This window comes from Macaca fascicularis, chromosome 3 (assembly GCF_037993035.2).
Source record: "Macaca fascicularis isolate 582-1 chromosome 3, T2T-MFA8v1.1".
NCBI classification, from domain to species: Eukaryota; Metazoa; Chordata; class Mammalia; order Primates; family Cercopithecidae; genus Macaca; species Macaca fascicularis.
This window is the reverse complement of record NC_088377.1, coordinates 140,768,959-140,791,104: the sequence shown is the minus strand read 5'-3', so window position 1 is coordinate 140,791,104 and position 22,146 is coordinate 140,768,959. Positions and strand designations below refer to the sequence as shown.

The 22,146-nt window shown below is 34.4% G+C and overlaps 1 protein-coding gene across 24 annotated transcripts in view; it reads left to right on the top strand.

Moving 5' to 3' along the window:
• Nucleotides 1-22,146, top strand: part of CD36 (CD36 molecule (CD36 blood group)) — a 132,190-nt gene that overhangs the window by 90,525 nt on the left and 19,519 nt on the right. For 12 of the 24 annotated variants that reach the window (XM_074035634.1, XM_074035638.1, XM_005550374.5 and 9 more), the window contains 3 exons: nucleotides 11,144-11,237; nucleotides 11,680-11,888; nucleotides 21,545-21,705. In XM_074035634.1, coding sequence (XP_073891735.1) covers nucleotides 11,769-11,888; nucleotides 21,545-21,705 — 281 coding nt within the window. In that variant the 5' untranslated portion in view covers nucleotides 11,144-11,237; nucleotides 11,680-11,768. Of the gene's footprint in view, nucleotides 1-1,784; nucleotides 1,988-3,645; nucleotides 3,752-11,143; nucleotides 11,388-11,679; nucleotides 11,889-21,544; nucleotides 21,706-22,146 lie in introns of those variants that run through there. The other 12 variants (XM_074035632.1, XM_074035641.1, XM_074035630.1 and 9 more) reach the window with 4 other exon arrangements.

The following is a 22,146-nucleotide window of genomic DNA, read 5'->3' as shown; positions in this document are numbered from 1 at the left end:
CAATTATTTGTTGTTTTTGTTTTTGTTTTGTGAGACAGAGTCTCACTCTATTTGCTTCTCAAATATGTTGCAATATTTGTTATAGTGGTGTATAGTGGTGAAATCTCAGCTCACTGCAACCTCTGCTTCCCAGGTTCAAGTGATTTTCCTGTCTCAGACCCCTGAGTAGTTGGGATTACAGGCATGTGCCAACACACCTGGCTAATTTTTGTATTTTTAGTAGAGAGAAGATTTCACCATGTTAGCAGGCTAGTCTCGAACTCCTGAACTCAAGTGATCCACCCACCTTGGCCTCCCAAAGTGCTGGGATTACAGATGTGAGCCACCAAGCCCAGCAACAATTATTTGTTAAACAAAAACTGTGTCAGGCTCTGTGCTAAATCCTTCATATTATCACTTTTAATCTTTTTTTTTTTTTTTTTTTTTTGAGGCGGAGTCTCGCTCTGTCGCCCAGGCTGGAGTGCAGTGGCGCGATCTCGGCTCACTGCAAGCTCCGCCTCCCGGGTTCCCGCCATTCTCCTGCCTCAGCCTCCCGAGTAGCTGGGACTACAGGCGCCGCCACCACGCCCGGCTAATTTTTTTTGTATTTTTAGTGGAGATGGGGTTTCATTGTGTTAGCCAGGATGGTCTCGATCTCCTGACCTCGTGATCCGCCCGTCTCGGCCTCCCAAAGTGCTGGGATTACAGGCTTGAGCCACCGCGCCCGGCCTACTTTTAATCTTTACAGCAATTCTGTGAGGGAGATATTTCTACTATGTTTAAGAGAGGTTAAAGTAGTTAGCAATAAGTCATATACTTAGGAAGTGATGAATTACAAATTCAGACTCAGATTCCATTCATTTTCCTAGCAGATGTTCTTAATCCGAATCAAACCATTGCATATCCATGGTATGAACAAGCAGCATAATAGTTTCTCATTTCCACTCATTCTCACTACTTGTAAACCGTTATTATGGTTATAATAGTCTTGTGTGTGTCTGTTTATTCAACTTATTACCAACTATGGGCTTGTTCTATACTATGGGGGTTCAGTGGTGAATTAAACAGAGAAGCATCCCCCTCCTCAAAAATACAACATTCTAGCACGTGCAAAGACAGGACAAAAACAAAAGTCAATTGGCAGAATTTCTTTGATGGTGATAAGTGACCTGTGGAAAATAAAGCAGAGAATGGAGAGGGGAGGAGGCTTGTAGGAAGTGGGGGTGATGAAATGGGGAGGGTTGAGTGCCTAGTAATTTTCAGGCTCCTGTCAAGTATTGTACACTTCTCATCTCAGCTCTTATTATTACTCTTTTATTGTTTTCTCTATTCTTTGATTATGAAAATGAGAGCAATGAATATTTTAATTAACTTGATTATGGCAATCATTTTACAGTGTATACACATGTCAAAATGATTCATACCTCGATAAATCTGGAAAAAGAAGAATAAGCAGTTAACTTCCAATTGCAAGTCAATATAATTAGGACCCGGTAGCCTGAGGATTTAAACTTACATCCTTCCGATTTCTAACCCTATGTGATCTCCCGCAAAAAAAAAAAAAAAAGATTTGTGTCTAAACTGACTGAAGTAGATTGAAAATTATATCCTGTCATTCTAATAAGTTAATCTAGTGTTATAGTGGATTTACATAAAGGTATATTCTCACATAAAACACACCCCTTCATAATATAGTGGGTGCACAGTCTTTTAAAAAATGAAAACCCCAACACTCTTTACTCTAAAATAGGTACAGCATTTTATCGTGTTATTGTTTAAGGTATATATTTTTCTCAAATCCACAGTGGCAGATTTGACTCAGCTATGTGCTTTCGGGTCTTGTATGCTAAGCTACTCAGGAACTGTTGTCTATGGGATTGAACACTTAACAGCTGTCTCTGGGAATGTAAATTTGATTCTTTGGACTACTCATGGGACTCTGTGACATTTTCCTCTCCAGTGACAGCAGATTTGAATGGCATTAGGCTACTGATTAAATAATACCCAAGTAAGTTTAATGTCAACTTAGGCATCTATTTTGCATGTATTTTTTTCTGAAATATCTTTCTCTGATTGTGATCATATTTTCATTATACTTTAGTCTTTTGCTATGTTTAAAATATGCTTTTTTAAATTGGTCTTATCTGAACCCTTGTGTTGGTAAGCTCTTTCTGAATTGTCATATTAGAGTGTGAATGCGTAAGAATTAAGATTGAGAAATAAATATATCAAAGTAGCCTAAATACAAAATAGCTATCTACAAAATATTCTTAACCAAAATAATATTCGTCTTTATACTACCATTTTATGTCGTGCCACCAAGAAAAAAGGTCACAGTTATTTAAGGGAATTACCTTCTTAAGTTTCATGAAATCTCTGTGAGTTACTCTTTTCTAACTGAAAGAATACATTATAAAGAGATTGCATACAGTCATTTTTACTTAATCCTAATTAAGTGGTCTGAGACTTGAAAACAAAGTAATAGACTTACAATATTTTTATGACTTCTTATTTTTTAGATAAATGTGTCAGTAAAAAATTCCTCGGGAAAAAAAAAACAATGCTCGAGGAGGAAAGAGTGTTTGGGGTTCTTTTTCAGTTGTGTAGCACTACTTGCAAATGAAAGGATTCATTGTGTGCCTTACATGCCCAGAAAAGACAGCATGAGCATTCTAACTATAAGGACTGGTTTAAATATGATCTAATGAACTAAATATATTTCTGCCTGTTATTCTTAGGTTGCTTTACTTCTAAGGTTGTTTGAATGCATTTATCCAGCTATCCTATCAAATATATGCCAGGTTAACCCTGCAAAGGTTTTCCTGTATGATTCTGAGAACAGGGTCGTGATAGTGAAGGTTCTTTCCCCAAAGTGCAAGGCTTTCTATTTTGATTCAATATCAACATAATACTTTTTATGAAAGTGATTTAAGTACTTTTTTATATTAAAAGATTATCCTCAATAGTAATTCTACTTAGATATATTTCGGTTGAAGAAATTTAAGTAATTTATTTTTTGTAGGAGGACTGTGCTGTGATCATGAAGTTTTTGCAAAACTAACAGAAATGATAAACAGTTAAGCGTTCCCAGCTAGAACAATAGGCTGTTTCCTTTTTGAAAGTCAGTTTGTCATCCTTGCTGATTGACAGTCTCCAATTGTTTTCAAAATTATTAGTCTCACAGTATTTCAGAATTACACTGTATAAAAAGTACATTAAATTTAAACTTAATGAAATAAGTTTTACAAGCTCAGTCAAGACAGGGAAGTGAGAATATGATTATTCTTCTCAATTTACTCTTTTCACCCCCGGTCTCAGTTCAGCCTCTGAGAATATGTTAGGGAAAGCTCAGCAAGTGAGTTCCCTTTGTTTTTCTGGCCTCTGTCTTAGTTGGATGGAAAATGGCCAAAAAAAAAAAAGAAAAAAAAAAAAAGTAATGCTGAATATCTCAGATATAGGTAATGGGTCTTCACCAGAACATAAAAATAGACCCTTATTAGCCATATCAGTAATGTGCTATGTGAGGATTTTTTTTTCTTTCAGTTCCTCTGGCAACAAACCACACACTGGGATCTAACATTGTAGAGTGCTTTTTTTTTTGCTTTTTTTTTTTTTTTTGGGAGGGGGGTGTGGTTGCATATTTAAACTCTCACACATTTATGTAATGAGGACTGCAGTGTAGGACTTTTCTGCAGAATACCATTTGATCCTATTAAGAATTGTCCAAATGTTGGAGCATTTGATTGAAAAATCCATCTTAGACATTTTAAAGGTAAGTTGTATGATTTTTCTTTAAATAAAAAAGATTAAGGGATTTTTCCCATCACTCAGATGATGGGAGATGACACTACTGTATAAATACTCCTAAGAAGTTATATAACAAGGACAGGAAAAAAGGTAGTAACTGTTTGCTTAGTCACTAGGCTTTATCTAAAAATCAGGTTTGCATTATTTTCAAGTTATCAATCTTCCTATATTTTATGCTTAAAAAGTATTAAAACCATACCCAATGGCATTTCACATCGTATGTATAAGTTGATATTTGAAGTGATTTACAATCCAATTTGGATTATTATAAAACTTTCATTTTATACTTAGGCTATTTATACATGATGTTTAAATGATGAAGATCATTATAATGCAGACCAATATAATGAGGTTAGATGTTATAAATGACTTACAGCTCTTATGTCAACATGTTCTCTAATATGCAATTGTTAACTACTTATCAGTTTACAGAGTCATTAACTTGTTTAATTTTCAATCTGAACTGCACAACTTTTGGTGTACCTGACTTGCTCTACATGATCAAATGCAATGTGTATTTTGGATATGTGCTTTTTAAGTGCTTTTCTGTAATGAACAAAGATATTGTCATTGCTACTGGGAATAGCAAAGTATATTACTTTTAAATAATCTGAAATTTAATTCAGTGTAGATTAGTAGAATAAAAATAAATCAAAATTAATGTTTATTTCAATTCAGGAAGCTTATTACAAATAGTACTGAATTATTAGATGATGATATCAAGTTGAAGTAGGTATAAATCAATTTGGAGGAATTAAAGCCTCAAATTAATTATATTAACTAAAATTATAAATAACTATAAATGGCATAAATTCTCTAGAGTACATCCCAGTTTCTGAAATCAAGTAGCATATTGAAACCTGTTTTGTAAAGATTTGCATGTACTTTTTAGTCTTTTTCTGTGTAGTTTTAAGTCAGTAATGTGTGTTGAAGCTAAGAAAACATTGCTTTAAATATTAGTTCACAAGGAAACCAAAATGAAATATTTAAAAATGTTTGTTATACAAAAAGTCCAGTGGTCCTTTGGAGTTTATAAGAAAATAAGAAATAAAGTAGAAATCTTTTAATTTACCAGGCTCATTAGTGAACCATAACAATAAACCAAACAGAGAACCATCAGATAATGGGTTAGCCTGGGAAGAATATTAATTACAATGGCAGGTACTTGCACAGAGTGTACTGAATTTGGAATTCACCTCAGAAGTTATAGTTGCCAACCTATTTTTCTCTTAGGGAATTTTTCTTAACCTTGTTTACTTCAACACATTTGAATCCTGCATGTGTATGTATTTCCTGTGTGTTTCCTGAAAAGGAAAGTTTAAGATAATTCTGTAACTATCAGATAGTTAATTCTGTAACTATCCTCAGATCTAATCAGGAGATGTTTTTGTTCACTGGCCCAAGATGTGGCTAAAACTTGCAAGTAACATTGTTCTAAACTATTGGCTGTCTTTCCATTTGCATATTTTAATTTCATACATATATGATCACATTTCATTATAATCTGTTTTGCAAATAATCATTTCTACTTTTGTAAAATATACACATTTATTAGATTTTTAAAACGCTTGGCCAATATTAAATGCCGTTTTACTATTATGGCTTGAAATGATACTTCATAGTAATATTTCAAAATTACAATAACATTTTCTATAATAGAAATATTTATACATTATTTTACTTCATTTCATTTAACACTTGCAGCCTCCTTTGATGTAAATAAACTCATTTTAGAGAAAACTGTATCACAGACAAACTTCAATACTAACACCCAGAACTGAATCTACATTTCTTGGCTTCAAGGCCCAACATTTTTGGCATTACAAACCTTATAGTGTCTGTTTATAGAGGAATTTGGGGTGTGGAAAAAAGACATTAGCATTCTTGTCTAAGGTTCAAAAATTAAGAATGGTTCTACATAATACTCTTTAAGTCAGTATGAACTTAAAAGAATAATTTCAAACCTGTAGTAATCCCTGGTTCATGAGTCTTTAAAAGATGGGACTTGTTCTAGAAGGATCCCAAGTATAATATATAAAGTCGAGTTTATTTATTACATTAATTTTTTAAGACTACCATCAAAACAAGTTTCAAATTGCAATATTTGAGAAGTATATAATTTTATATTACAGATGTCTATCAAGTTTTTTTTCTGTTATACATTTTTACCTTCATATATTCTGATAGGATGGAAATGGACATGAGATAACTTCAGTAAGATAAGGTATAGGAGATTTCCTAGTCCAGTTACTTGAAAATTATTTGTGGAGCCCATGGGTTCTTTGGAGATGACTCAGAGCCCGAGTGAAGTGTACCTGGAAAAGGGAAAAGGCACAGTTTCTGCTCCTTTCTTTTACCAAATAGCTCTTCTTTGAACTATCTTTGTATATTGGTATTGTGCATAAAATTTACCTTGAAAGGAGAATTCTATCTCTAAACACAATTTTATAAAGAGTGACCTAATGACCTTATGTTGATGAAACATAATTACAGTTAAGTGATTGTTTTACACCCATTTCTACTACCTTGAATTTGAATCTACATTTTTACTCATGTCTAGGGAACTGTGTCTTTATAAATATACATAGTCATGATAAGAATCTGAATAAAGTTTAATTTTAAAAACTAACTTCTATACTTACGTAAACTGTTGAATGAATTCCCCCAAGTCCTACAAAAACTAGATTTTATGGACAGACACTGTATTTTTTAGGTAAGGAACTCTCTGTATCAAGAGAATGGAAAACAGAAGAGTGTGGTCTGGTTTTCTATCCTAAGAAAAAGTGGGAGGAAGGCTTATAGATAGAAAAAAAGAAAATTTTAGCTATCTACTGATCAGTAAGAAAACATCATTTAGGTCTGACAATTATCTATGGTATAAGTACCCTGGAAATGTAAAACTTTTCAGATTTCATAGTTTACATCCCAGCAGATGTTACTTCAGGGCCATGCCTTTTCTGGGTGGAGTTTCCCAGGGAACACAGCTTTATAAACACAAGGGATTAATTATAGATGCTCCGGAGACTTGCTCTAATATTCTGAACTATTTACTGAAGAGGTTTCTTATATCTCAGCCTAATGCGGGCTTTGCAAAATACAGAGACTTTACAAAAGTCTCTGTTTCTACTGGGTTCCCAATATAGTGGAAGGGTATTTTGCTTAAAAGTTCATTACAGAAACACTGTTGACCTGACAACCAAAAAAGAAAAAGAAATTACAAGTTATATTTTTCCTCCCTCTTTCAAAGATGACCTAATGGAATAGGCTCCACTCATGGATTCTACAAAAGGAATAGGATTTATAATCTATAAACTGGACAGAAGGCAACTGAGCTACCTATAGAATCAAGAAAGCCATGAAATTAGTTGCCTATTAAAACATGTCTTCTTATTTTCCCGTTCTTCTTTATACAAATCTCAATTAGTTTTCTGTATCTTGGCTTTCTAAATTTAAGTACTTTAAGCAGGAAGTAAATTATTACAGATACAGTATCAATATCTTCTCTGTTTCTTATAAAGAACAAGTAACAATTAGTAAAGAATAAAATTTAATCTACAATTAGCAAATGAAATTAATTACCTATTTTAATATATAAGGAGTTTTGTTATTAAGAAAACTGAGTAAGCATGACCCAAATTTTTTATGCTCTAGACGGCTAAATTTGGTGGAATGGTGGAGACAAACTACATTCTTTCTCTGAAGATAAATATAGGTGGAAAAGCTGTTGACTGCAATGTGCTATTTAACCTGAGCTTTTCTCTTTTGTATTTGGTACACATCTTACGTAGTATGTTTGGTCCTCCTTTGCCTCAGGTGAATAAAACTAATTATAATTTTGTCATATGCAACTTAAGGATAGAGTATGATTATAATAACAATACTTCATTACTCATGGTATCAAGGCACTGAGTGATAAATGAACCCAACTAGTGTCACGTATTTTGCCTATTCTTAGGAACAGGGTAGAAACTTAATAAGAGGGAATCGATCAGTTCAAAATTTGAACAAATAGACAAGTTCAGTTTGTCTAGCTCTTTTTTCAAAATAGCACATGGATTTGAAGTTCTGTTAGGTTAATACTTGTAATTTTGCTTATATCATCCTGACCAATGTTAAATTAAGAACTGTGTAACCATAGAATTCAACAGAATAAATTACTAGGTACTTCTGTTTTCTAATGTATGTGACGACAGCAGTGGGATGTGTACACTATCTCACTTCAGTTTTAAGTTCACAGCAGACATAGGCAGTACCCAGGCCTGTCCATTGCTCAACGTATCTAGGCTCAGAGTCCATAGAAGTTATAATAATTAGTTTTCAGGTCTAGAGAGGGAGCCATTGGAGAGCATGCACTACTCCCTGGGTTCTTCGGTGGTTACTGTTGGAACTCTTTACCCCTTGCAGAAACTCTTCTCTGTAGTGCATGGAGCTACTTGAATAAAGAAGAATGATTTGGGAAAGGCCAGATAGATTTGCAACTAGGTTGTGGCACAGAATCTGGAGAAGGGCAAATATATGCATATATACCTATTCTAACTGCTATATATTTATAATTTTAAATCATTTTGTATCACATTTGTCAGAGTTGCAAATGATATTAATATTGAATGAGTAATTTTTAGTGAAGTTTATGTGGAACATAAAATAACTTTCCCAGAGAGATAACTTAATCCTTGAGTTATATGTGTTTTAAATAGATTTTCATACTATATTAACAAAACTGGAATATGACACTGGGGGTTTCCTGCTGCATTTTTTATATGGGCTCATAAAGCTGTGGGTTTCTACAGAGGTTTTCCTAGAGCTTCCTAGCAGTGAGGATAAAGAGTGTTAGGCAGGAACAGGGAGACAAAGTTAGGAAACAGAGTCTCTGGGTTCCAACCACTGTTGTGGAATCACAGTCATTTTACCTAATAGACTTCCACATAAGAATTGAAGAACCAGTTCAGCTGCTTAAATTAAAAATGGCTGATCTCGTTTTACACATGAGGAAATTGAGGTGTAGAGAGATTACGTGGTTTGCCCACTTTCATTTAGCAAGACAGTGACAAATCAGTCTTTGGCTTAATCTTGTCCCCTAATCTCAATTGAACCAGCTGGGATTCCTGTATTTTAATTGTTTCCTTAAGTATAACTTGCGGAAAATAGTTGGGGATGGTCTATGAAATGGGCATTCAATAAAACATTATGTACCTAATAAGCTACCCTAAATCTTATTATCAGTTCACAACATACAGAACACCAGCATGACATTCTCTAGTTAGCAATAACTATGGTTGCTTAAAAGATGGTTTTAAGAAAAGTTTCAAGTGCTTTACAATTATACGTTGCAAAGGATATTCTATTTGACAATATCCAGTCCTGATTACCAGCATTAAATTACTCGTTCCATTGCATTAGGACAGCCACGGACAAAGCCATATGAGGTAGCATGGTATATGATTTCCAAGGGCAGGGAAAGCTATTGTTACCAGTCCACCCCTGCACAATTAATAAAAAGCCAGCCCTACTTGCTCAGTGAGACATAAAATTCCACAGGAAAAACAAATCAAACAAATCACTTGTTTAGATTTATGTGTGTTCCCTTTACATTAGAGAAAAATGACACTAAAGAACTAGTCAGTCTTCTTAATCACCAAAACCTTGATGTAAATGAAGTTTATTGCATCCTATGGTTTATACTGAAAAGTACCCTATGTAAGGGAGTAGGCAAAGGGGAATCCCAAAGGTGAAGGGAACATATGTAAATAATAAAATTGGCAAGAAAAAATTTTTTTAACATTTATTCCTACATTTTTGGGGAAAATATCATTTTTGTATTCTTTTCTCAGCTCTACAAGTCATATTTCTGAAAAATCATATGATTATTAAAGTGGAAATAAATACTAATACAATCATAAGAGTGGTACCTCTGTTGCAAGAGAGTGTGGAGGGAAAACCTGAAATTATAACAAACCACAATTTTTAATACAATTACAACATTAACAATATTCTATGTGCCCTTTTTTGACTGTAGCCTTCATTCTGTTGGCACATATGTTTTCTTTGGCCATGAGCATTTCAAAGTAGAGAATAATTGTTTATAGACTATAAAGCGCATTCTGACTAAAAATGACAGGCCAACTCCATTATTGACAAAATGCCATTACAACAACAACAACAAAAAAGTTCAAATAAATGAGTTTTCAAATACTAGTTAGAATTAACTCTTATTATTACAGTAGGATCCACTCATTTCACAAATTGTATTCTTTCTTCCAATCTTTATTATTTTATTTTATTTTATTTTATTTTATTTTATTTTTTGAGACGGAGTTTTGCTCTTGTTGCCCAAGCTGGAGTGTGATGGTGTGAAACTCTTCACCATAACCTCTGCCTCCTGGGTTCAAGCAATTCTCCTGCCTCAGCCTCCCAAGTAGCTGGGATTATAAGTGTGTGCCACCACGCCCGGCTAATTTTGTATTTTTAGTAGAGATGAGATTTCTCTGTTTTGGTCGGGCTGGTCTTGAACTCCCAACCTCAGGTAATCTGCCCTCCTCAGCCTCCCAAAGTGCTGGGATGACAGGCGTAAGCCACCACGCCCGGCTCTTGCAATCTTTATATAATCACATACTATGGCTGGGCACGATGGCTCGTGCCTGTCATCCCAGCACTTTGGGAGGCTGAGGTGGGTGGATCACGAGGTCAGGAGTTTGAGACCAGCCTGACCAACACGATGAAACCCCATCTCTACTAAAAATACAAAAATTAGCTGGGTGTCGTGGTGCACACCTGTAACCCCACCTACTCAGGAGACTGAGTCAGGAGAATCACTTGAACCTGGGAGGCAGAGGTTGCAGTGAGCCAAGATCATGCCACTGCACTCCAGCCTGGGTGACAGAGACTCCATCTCAAAAAATAATAATCACACATTTTATAAAGATACCAAACAATAGATTGACAAACATATGCTAACACAAACTACCTGATTTTAACAGAATTAGCATCAACTGCAAATGACAAAATAAACTATATTGTAGTTGAATATTTAGGGAAAAATTATTTGAGATTAGTAAGAAAGCAATGCCATAGTTGAAACAAGAAATCCTCTACATTTTATATTTTCTTCAAATTCTTTACACCTGTAGGCTATTCAAAGTCATTAATAATAAAACTGAAAATAAGATATACTTATTTAAAATAATTCCATGTTTTAAACAGTTTTTAGGACAAACAATTCAGGCCTGAACTCAGTATTCATGAACATTAGACTTTCTTTCAACAGTTATTTTAAGTATGGTGATATTAGAGAGTGCCCCAGTATAAAATTTCTGGGAATATTTTTTTGTATTTACCCATGCTTTTCTCATTTTCACAGATAGCTTTCAAATGATTAGAAGAATTGATTATTTCTGCGACTCATCAGTTCATTTCCTGTAAAATTCATGTCTTGCTGTTGATTTGTGAATAAGGTATAGTAAATAAAACATCTGTTACCGTACTTGCTTATCATTTAATGGAAAACACATCAGTCAACCCACATTCGGTTTGCAGGAGAACTCAAGAGAAGGTGTGGAAGGCTGTGTTGGATGTGAGGATGCAACAAAGTTGCTGAGATGAGGGTGAGAGTTCTCCTTAGATAAGGTTTCAATATGTTAATCATGTGTAGAAAGAAAGTTAAAAAGGAGGAATTTGAAGAAATTCAGATATGACATTATTAGTTCTGTCACTGGTAAGCATTAGAAGCAAGAAAAGGGAGGTGGACTGAGTAAGTCACTTTGGTGAAACAAAAAGAAAAGCATTTGTTTATTTACAACTGGCAAAATGATCTGTTTCAGTGGGTGTTTTCTTTGTACTTTGATCTTTTTGTACTGATATTAAAGCTTCTGTTTTATGATCTCTTTCTAATGATAGAACCAGACCTTGTAGAAACCACCTTAATCGTATCCAGGAGTTTGCAAGAAACAGGTGCTTAACACTAATTCACCTCCTGAACAAGAAAAATGGGCTGTGACCGCAACTGTGGACTCATCACTGGGGCTGTCATTGGTGCCGTCCTGGCTGTGTTTGGAGGTATTCTAATGCCAGTTGGAGACATGCTTATCCAGAAGACAATTAAAAAGGTACAAGTAGTCCAAAGAATATGCCTTGTCATTTTGATTCATTCTGTCTTCTCTTTTTTTGCTTATATTTACCTGCTTTATATTTCCTGGTAACTGCTAATTTGTATCTTTGACATGAAGGTATTTATGAACCACTGCAACTCTATATGATGTGACTGTATGTGAAATGTTGTAAGTATAATGTATATTTAACACGACTCCATTGCTATCTTAAATATAAATACCAAATTCTATTAAAAGCTGTCTATAGGTATGCATGTTAGAAATAATTGTTTTAAGTTATGTCCAAAGAGCATGTTGGCATGCTTTTGAATAGGAAATAAGTGAGTATATTCTGTAAAAGCACATTTATAAAAGAAGTTGTACTTTAGTTAATATTGACAAAAGTAAAACCGTGTGTGTGTGTGTGTGTGTGTGTGTGTGTGTGTGTGTGTGTGAGATGTGTTTAATACTGAAACAAATCCTTATTGTTAGGTAAACTTGTTGTTTGGTAATACACTGTTTAGTAATCCACTATTTTTATATATGTGTAATCTCATTATCTCATAAATATTTTCTATTTATGAAGCTTCATATTTGAATCTTAGAAAAAGGCTTTCAGAAATATGCAGAACATATATTAGTATATAACAAATTGACTATAGTGTGAAAAAACAGAATGATTGAATAGATGGGCTTTGCACAACAATCTAGAATTAATCTCCCCCCAGCCCCCACAGTTTATTTGAATTAGCTACACACTCATTCATCAGAAATGCTGATTGATAGAGGGAAGACGAGAATAGAGGGAAGCAGATCTGCTGAAGTTCTAAATGAGGGATGGCAAATTCAGATGGCTTCAGGAGTTTGGATACAGGGGTTAAACAAAATTTAAGGTGCCAAGAACAAGATAAAATGAAGAACAGGAACTGCTGTGAACTAGACTGTGTGTTTCCTGCCAGAAGACATAAATGTTCATTTTATTAAACATAATACTGGCCAAATAAAACATGAGTTCTGCCTTCAACTCTCTACCTGGTTAGGACGGCAATGACCTAGACAAAGGGTTAGTAAGCATAGTGCACAATGGAGAACAGCAGGAATCGAATTTTTATTAATTTTTTATTGCTATATTGTTACCATTTTTAATATTTTTGATCCACAGTTGGTTGAATCTGCAGACCCGGAACCCATGAATACAGAGGGCTGATTGTATTTATTGCTAACATATTGCAGAACTTCAGCCTCATGCATTTAACTGAAAAAAACATGTAAACTGATAGTATCCCCTGCCTTGGAAGTCTTAGTTTTCTTGATAGTATTTTGATATAGGCCAATGGAAACAGACAGGTAATAGTGAGGTATGGGGCTTATCTAATAGTGAGATGGAGTGGCTGTTGATCTGACATCCTTCCTACTCTATAAACCGTGTTCTCACCCAGATCTGATGCAGAGAAAGCACAAGATCAGTGTCTGTGTTAACACACAGACTATAACATCATTTGGAAAAGTTTTCCAAAATAAAAAATCACAATAATCTTCCAATGCATAGCAATTTAGGCTTTTTTTTTTTTTTTTTTGCTGACACAAAATTATTGGTCAATAACTGAGTATCGATCATTTAATTTTTTCTTTGTCATGCAACAAAACTGGTACATGTAGATTCTTCTGGATAGCATGTTGAGGGGCTAGCATTTATTGTAATTCTTTAATATTTATCTTTATGCTCATAATAGTTAACCATGAGAAAGTAAGTTTTCTGACATCAAAATGTGCTTTTATATAATGACTAAGAGAATAAAATCATCTCAGCTATTGTAAGCTAAAACCACGGGAAGGTATATTATAATAAAAAGTACTGAGACCTATGAGACTCTAGAATTGAATTGGAAAAGTAAATGCTGTAATACTTTGAAAGAGAAATCTCTCAGAGTATTCAAGACAGTTTAGGAAAAAGGTAGTACTTGGTTCAGATTTTAAAGAAGTGTAGAATTTTGAAAGTCCCAAATAACTGCAGTAACCATGTCAAAGGACTGATTGATAGTATGAAAAATCCTGTGAAAATGCTATCAAATGCAGTGAAGATGGAAGAAAGAAGGTAGAGAATGTGCCCGGAATACTGTATTAACAGGAGAAAAGATTAGAAGTTAACATGGGGTTAGAGTTAGGAAGCAAGCTTAGAACATCAGGCAGAAAAATACTTAATTGATGATATGATACACAATAGTTGTCGGTATGTTTTTCAGCAAGTGTAAGACGTAATAAAACCTGCATTTAGAGATTAGATGGCTAACATTTAATTCTTACTAATAGTTTCCTATATTCTAGTTCACTTAATCTTCAAAAATATCTCTGAGAAGTTGCTGTTATTTCACCCATTTTACAGGCACAAGTCCTTAAATCAACTTGCCAGCTCACCTAGCCAATAGGGAAAGAAGTCATTCTCCAAACATAAGCAATCTGTAGGAAGAGCCTAGATGAAAAACCTAGCCTTGTACACTACTCTACAGCAGAAAGGTTGCAAAGTGAGGATACCAGAGATAGGAAAACAAACAAATAAAAAACTGTAGGATATGGCCACTTTCAAGGAAAATATGAGATTCCCTTTTAGAAAGATATTTGCATAATCTGCACATTACATAACAAAAGGTACACTGGTCTGGTGTGGTTGAGTATATAAAAAAAGCTGATAGATAATAGGATGAAATGGAAGCTTGGAGAGAGATTCAATTAGAGAGAGGAGTAAAAGCATCAAACTCAAGATGTCCAGTGAGTTATTGATAGAAGGTATGTATATACCTTACAAAGTAAAACAGGTTTTATAAGTGATGTGTTATGAACGTCAGTCTGTGTTTCAAAGTTCAGAGTTCAAATAGATTTGATCATTGCTATAGAGATTACAAATAAATCTAAACAGTAGATTCAGAGTTTTAATGGAGAGAGGAAAAAAGCAGAATAATTATTACAGAATTTGTACATAATTCAGAGGCAGGAAGACAAAAGTAGAAAAGGAAGAGAATGATCTTATATGAAGAAACAGAAACAAAGAGTGCAATCCTAGAAGTTAACAGGAGGCCAGAACTCAAGGAAAGAAAGGATCAAATGTTCTCAGGCAGATGAAAATTAAGAAAATAATGATTCGAGAACATGGTCACCAATAATTTTGAAAGTATACTTTGAGTAGTGTGATAAAGAAGGGGGAATTAAATCAATGGAGGGCTTTTCCTTCTTGTTTTTGAAATAAGAATTATCTGTGCAATCTTTTACAAGGAAAACGGGAGATTCAGGCTTCCCAGTGTAGATTCAAACTCAAGGAGGTGTGGTACAACAGAGATTTATAAAAACTGTCAAATGACAGCGCACATTGTAAGCCCCCTACATGTCCATAGACTAAGACTCATCATCAAAATCCTTATATTGGTCAAGGTGTATGGTACATTTAAGGCTAAGCTTCATTGTGCTCTCAGATTCCTACACAACCATGTTGACCTTGTCAATTTTAGTTGTATGAAGTAGGTGGAATTTTGTTTAAATAGACTGTTTCTTTTTTCTTCAGTTTACAGATTATTTTTAAAATGATACTGGCATATGTATATCTTTGGCATACAGTAGGAGTCAAATATTTGAATTTTGTGTAAACCTAGAGAGCCAAGTGTCTTACTGCTGCCTTAGAAATACTTAGGGTAATGCTATTTCACAAACATTTGAGTTTTGGTACTGGTGACTTCTTATTTGTGTACCATTAAAACTCATTTAATATTACTTTGTTTAACTGACTAATAGAAAATTAAGAAAGCTATTATATACAAGTGATTTTTGCAAAAAGAATTAAACTGTTTAATTGAGAATGATGAGAAAATCATTTCATATTAAGTGTAGAGTTGGAGTGCTCTAATACCTTCCAATTCTGAAAGATGGCATTATCATTTGAAATAGTCTAAAACAGTTCAGAAACCTTATTTATATTTTATTTTTGCTCTTTATTTTCAAGGGATGTCTCTGGTATCTTCATGCTTTTTATGGATTATAGCTGCAATCTTTCTTACCAGTATTTTTGACCATGATTTTTAACAGAGTAGTGTGCAGCCAGCAAGTTTATGCAGTCTTTCAAAGAAAACTGAAAGTCAATAGCAAGAGTTGCCATGAATGTACAAACTACCAAAGCACTGTGGACAAGGGTCAAAATTCTGCCACCATTTACAAAAGATAATTTATCACTTGACATTATTAATGTCAGTTGATAAAATGTTTAGTGAATATTGTATAACATAACACAGGTATGCTAAGCAGATTAATGCAGGAACAGAAAACCAAATACCACATGTTCTCATTTATAAGTAGGAGCTAAATATTGAATACACATAAAGAAGGGAACAATAGACACCTGGGGCTAATTGAGGGTGGGAGGGGGGAGGATCAAAAAACTACCTATCAGGTACTATGCTTATTACCTGCGTGAAGAAATAATCCATACACTAAACCTCCCACAACACACAATTTACCTATATAACAAACTTGCACATGTACCTCTGAACCTAAAATAAAAGTTGGAAGAAAAAAACTACAATTTAAATAAATTTTAATTTCCCTATGAAACTAACCATAGAACACCAAAAAGGAATTATGGGTTTCTTTGTTCCTATTAGAGAACTAGTATTAAATATCATCATTCAATTAATTATACCATTATTTCCTACTCCCATTCTTGAAAACAGTGATCCTTCTGTAGCTTGTAAGAAATGCCTTCAGAGAAAATAAATTTAATGAATCATTAAAATGGCTATACTTGACTGGGCACAGTGGCTCATGCCTGTAATCCTAGTCTGGGAGGCCGAGATGGGCAGATCACTTGAGCTTAGGAGTTTGACACCAGCCTGGGCAACATGGCAAAACCCCATCTCTACGAAAAATACAAAAAAAAAAAAAAAATAGCTGGGCATGGTGGCACATGCCTGTAGTCCTAGCTTTTGTGGAGCTAAGGTGGGAAGATCCCTTGAGCCCAGGAGGTTGAGGCTGCAGTGAGTTACGATCACGTGTCTGCACTCCAGCCTGGATGACAAAGTGAGACCCTGTCTCCCCCACAAAAAATTTGTTTGAATAGTCCATATTTTAATCATGTCATTTGTTTACATTAACTTTATAATGTATGCTTCTGGTATTTCCAGATATAAAATAATTTGTACTTTTTCATAGTATTTAAAAGCTCAGAAAGAAATGACTGAAATATTAAAGATGGTAACATTTGTTTTATATTTAATAAGTAAGAACAAATCAAAATATTTAAATTAAAATAGCAGTATAAAAAGGAATTAAACACTACATATATTTGCATATAGCTGTAATAACAAAGTCACTTAAAGACAACGTTTCAAGAAATAGCAGACAAGCATATATATTTCTTCCACTAGTCCAATTTAATATCAACATAGTTTACTTTTCATGCCAGACACAAAATCTTCCATTTTAGGTACTTACATGAATTCTTGGAGGCTAATTTCTGGGTTTCAGAAACATAGTAAAGCTTACTACTCCAATACATTTCACCAAATTTTATTCTGGGTTTTAGTTGATGATGATGGTCTGAAACTAAAGCCATTTTCAGATTCTCTGCACAACTGTCACTAAAATTTTAATTCATTCTCTTCTCAACTTACACACACTTGCATAATGCAAAAACATGAGAATTTCTTTAAACATGGGGAAATGATTCTCTTTAGGCCCAATTACAAGCAAATGGTAGCAGTTAGTGGGAAGGGTGGAAGCTATTTTTAGTATGCTTCTGGTTTTTAAGGAAGTTTTTACTTTACTAGAAAGATAAGTATTATGATTAAATAACAGAAAAATAATTGTCACAGGATATTACATAAGTTATTGGCACATGACTGGCTTAAACAGGAAATGCTACGAACCAAGCAATTAAAGCAATATGAGAAGTAAATGGTATTAGAGTTCTTCTTCTAAAGGATGGATAGAATTTGTAAAATACTAATAGCTGACATTTATTGAATGTCTGGTTTGTACTAACACTGTTCTAAGTATTCACATTTATTGATCCCCATAACAATCTATGAGGATACATAAGCCACATGAAAATGACAAAATTCAACCTTTTTTGATTTTCAAAAATACTAATTTTGTATGGTTCAATCTAACATTGCTGTTATAATTTCACAGATAAGGAAAGTGAGGTACAAAGAAATTAAATAACCTGCTCAAACTTAAATGATTGTTATTATTAAGTGATCAAATTCATAGCATCTAATTTCATTGTTGGCCACTTCAGTCTATGCTTTAGGGAAGAAGCCACTATACTTTGTTAGGGTGGGGATAGGGTAAAAAAAATCTAACTCATAGATTAAAATCTGCTAAACACACATCTGTCTCTTGATAGTACCTCGTAAAGTCCTCAAAAAGTGAAACAAAATGTTTTCTACATTTGTACTCTACTCCATGCATAGCAAGACATGAAGGGCATTTTAATAATGAAAGTTGTCAGTCATGTAGATGATTATTGTAGTTGCATGAAAACAGTATTCAAGTGAGTGTATGACTACATATAGGATATCATGGTCCCAGCAAACATCTGTTTTCAAATTAATGTAGCAGAATAGAAGTTTCAAAGTCAATGCTTTCAACTCAGCTATAGACCATGCTATGTGAGAGTCACCAGGCTGAAATCCTGTTGTTATTGGGGCTGGGTAGTCTGCATACCTAGAGTCAGGGACAAATATACACGTACACATTAGCCAAGTGATAAAATCTTATACTGCTTTTTCTGTGTGCATACTTATCAGCTTTGTACTTCAAATTTAGTAAAATATTTGCAAAATCAGCTAGATAGTCCAAATCCAATTTAAAATCAAGTTCTTTTAAATTCACAGAGGACATAACATCTTTTGTTTCTTGTGACATATTTAGTCTTGGTATTCAAGGAGTGACTACAATTTAATACATATACTGGTGGTAGTATCAGAAGCATTGTATTCCTACTTTGACTACTTCAATATTTTTCTCTGTGTCTCTAAACAAATCATGATGCTATGGAAACTCTACAAAATTGAAGTGAAAGGACCTGATTTTTCTATTATCTGCTAGTAAATTTGTCACATAACATTGAGTCAGACATCTCTTTTCTCTAGAACCCATTTTCCACCTCTAAAAAAATGGATGGGGTTAGATGGTCCCGATTCTAACAGTTGATAATCCAATACACTCATTTCAACCCTGTGTTTCACCTTTGCCTTATTTGTTGCAAGAGATATTTTTTAAGGGAAAAGTGATTTGTGGCCTTTAGAAAAATGGTCTCATACACATACAATGTCTTTTGGTGTTTAGATGGACACTCATTGTAGAGTTAGGAAGGCATTCAGTCCTGTCAAGTACATTCTGTCACAGACTCTCTTCAATTCTATAAGAATTGACTGAGTTTCTTTCATTAAGAGATATTAGGTCGGTGCAAAAGTAATTGTGAATTTTGTCATTAAAGTCCCAAAAACCGTAATTGTGTACAAACCTAATATGTACCTTGAGAGGCACTTGATGAATAACAGGTATTGGTTTTGAGCATTAAGATTCTAAAAGTGTGAGGATAATAATGTGTGTGTTTGTGTGTTCTCCCTTCTTAAGTCTCTTGAAATGGAGAAATCAACCATTTTCAGCTTCTATTTAGCTTTGAGCTTCAACATCCTCATCAAACATATTTACATTTAGAAGAATATCCATAATACTTTAAGCAATTTTGTCTTACTGTTAGACTTAGTGTGGAAATAAGTCTTTTTGGGAGCAAATAAAAAGTTTTTCAAGGACAATTTGTTGTAAAAAGTAATAAAGATTCCATCACTCTAGCAGGTCCAGTGTACCCCGTATAAGTGGATTACAGCAGCATTGGATTTTGTAATTCCATTTTAACTTGGTGCCCAGTTCTTCTCTAAGGAATTCCCTTATTCCCTGCATTAAGCAATAAGTAAAATATCCTGAAGATATGAAGCTTAATTTGAGTTCTACCAACTAAGTGCAGAGGGTGACAGAAACAAAACAAAAAAAAAGACAGTCATAGCATGGTGTAAAGGAGGACTAGTCTAAGGGTCAGGGATGAGGATTTTTGTCATGAATTCACTACTGTTTGCCTAGGCTGTCCTTGGGCCAGTCGTCTGGTTTCTCAGAACTTCAGTGTGCTCTACTGGAAAATGTGATCATGTTCAATGTCCTTTCCTAATCTGTCATTCTGTGAAGTGGTGCTTCCAGGTGAAGGAAACAAATAGGTCAGAATGTTCCTGTGGTCATGGTTCTCTTTAGGCTCATTTTCCATGAAATAGTTGCATTCCTCTTCCTCTAGCACACTCAGGTTAAGCTGGAGTTCTTTAACCTGGGCATTCTTCCCAATACTTCATTGGAAATACCGCCTGCTTCAAAATCACCTTTGTTTGCACTATCTACTACAGTGTAATAGACTTCTGGCTCAGAGAGTGAAAGCTGTGGAAGAAAACTAGAAGAATATTTATGTTAACTCCCTTATTTTACGGATAATGAAAGTGACCCTAGGGAGGGTTGATGACTCTCCACCCAGTCCCAAAGCTCCTAAAGCAAGGAATCGAGTTCCTAATATAGGATTTTTAATTCTCTTATTGGTGTATTTTCCACTTGTCTATTTTTAGCAAAAGGAGTATCAGTGATTTTTAGTGGATTTCACAAAGGAGTAATAGGACAGCTTTCTTGTCCTGTTTTTTTCTTTAAAAACTACAACCCAATGATGGTGAGTGAGGCTGTTGTAATTTTTAGAAACATATGCTAATGGGTTGTTGCAAATATAGTGAAAGTTAGGGGCTGTATGCAGTGGTTCACACCTGCTGTAATTCCAGCCTTTTGGGAGGCCAGGTCAGGTGGATTGCTTCAGCTCAGGAGTTCAAGATCAGCCTGACCAATATGGTGAAACCCTGTTTCTACTAAAACTACAAAAACTAGCTGGGCATGGTGACTAGGTGAGAGGATCACTTGAGCCTGGGAGGCCGAGGTTGCAATGAGCCAAGATTATACCACTGTACTCCAGCCTGGGTGACAGAGCAATATCTTGTCTCAAAAAAAAAAGGGTTGGGGAAGCCAGATTGAGCAGCATTTTGAAGACGTGATGTCAAATTTGTGTTCTTCATGTAGATATTTTTATTTTCTTAATGTAGTAAGTGTTAAGTGCCATCCCCTGGAGTGTCTAACTCTTGAAGGAAAAGAAAAAGCTTCCTATACCACTAGATTTTTCACTCAGTTTTTGTGTTTGGTTTCATCAATCCAGCTTAGGGGCAGAGAAGAAGTTCATGTTCAACTCAGTAGAACTTTTTTGAACTTCGGTAAAATTTGCTTAATAAATCATGTTGACTGTTGCAATATTTTCAAACGGTCACTCTAAAGCTGCCAAAGGGTCACTTTAAAATTTGCCTTAAAATCAATAGTCATGTCTTCACTATTACACACTGATTCTCTTTGTAAAAGGCTAAAAAGACTGCTGTGATAATAATTTGTTGAACACATTTCTGTTGCAAGTGTATGGCAAGGTTGCAAAAGTTCTCATGAATGAGGCACTTGAGCTTGGTCCTTTTATTCTGGCTGACTCAAGACTACAAACAATCGCCCAGAAGTGCCTGTACTTACTACAAAGACATAACCCAAACTTATTTTCTTTTTCATAGGAAGTTGTCCTTGAAGAAGGTACAATTGCTTTTAAAAATTGGGTTAAAACAGGCACAGAAATTTACAGACAGTTTTGGATCTTTGATGTGCAAAATCCACAGGAAGTGATGATGAACAGCAGCAACATTCAAGTTAAGCAAAGAGGTCCTTATACGTACAGGTGAGTGAGTCCCCACAAATACGAGGTACTCTTACCTTGAACATATATTTCTGAGAAGTCTTCTACTTGAAAAATGTCATTGTATTGAAATGTACTTATTATTTTCTTGCCAAAAATATTCTTTAGAATAGTTTTCCTATCTGTGTAGCATCCTAATCTAAGAATTTAATGATTTTAAGGTATTTATTTTCAAAAAACTGGAAGATATATACATTATCCAAATATTTATTAGACAGTATATAGAAAAGTTAAACATTTTATTATAAACTTACCAGTATCAAATAACTTCCCTATGTTTATGAAGTTAGTGTTTTGTTATTGTGGCATATATTCTCAACAACTCTGAAATATTCCTGCTGAGAAAAAAAAAATCAGTTTTCACATCTTGAAATTTAAAGCATATTTTAACAGTGGTTCTCAAAGTATAGCTGGGCCACAGCA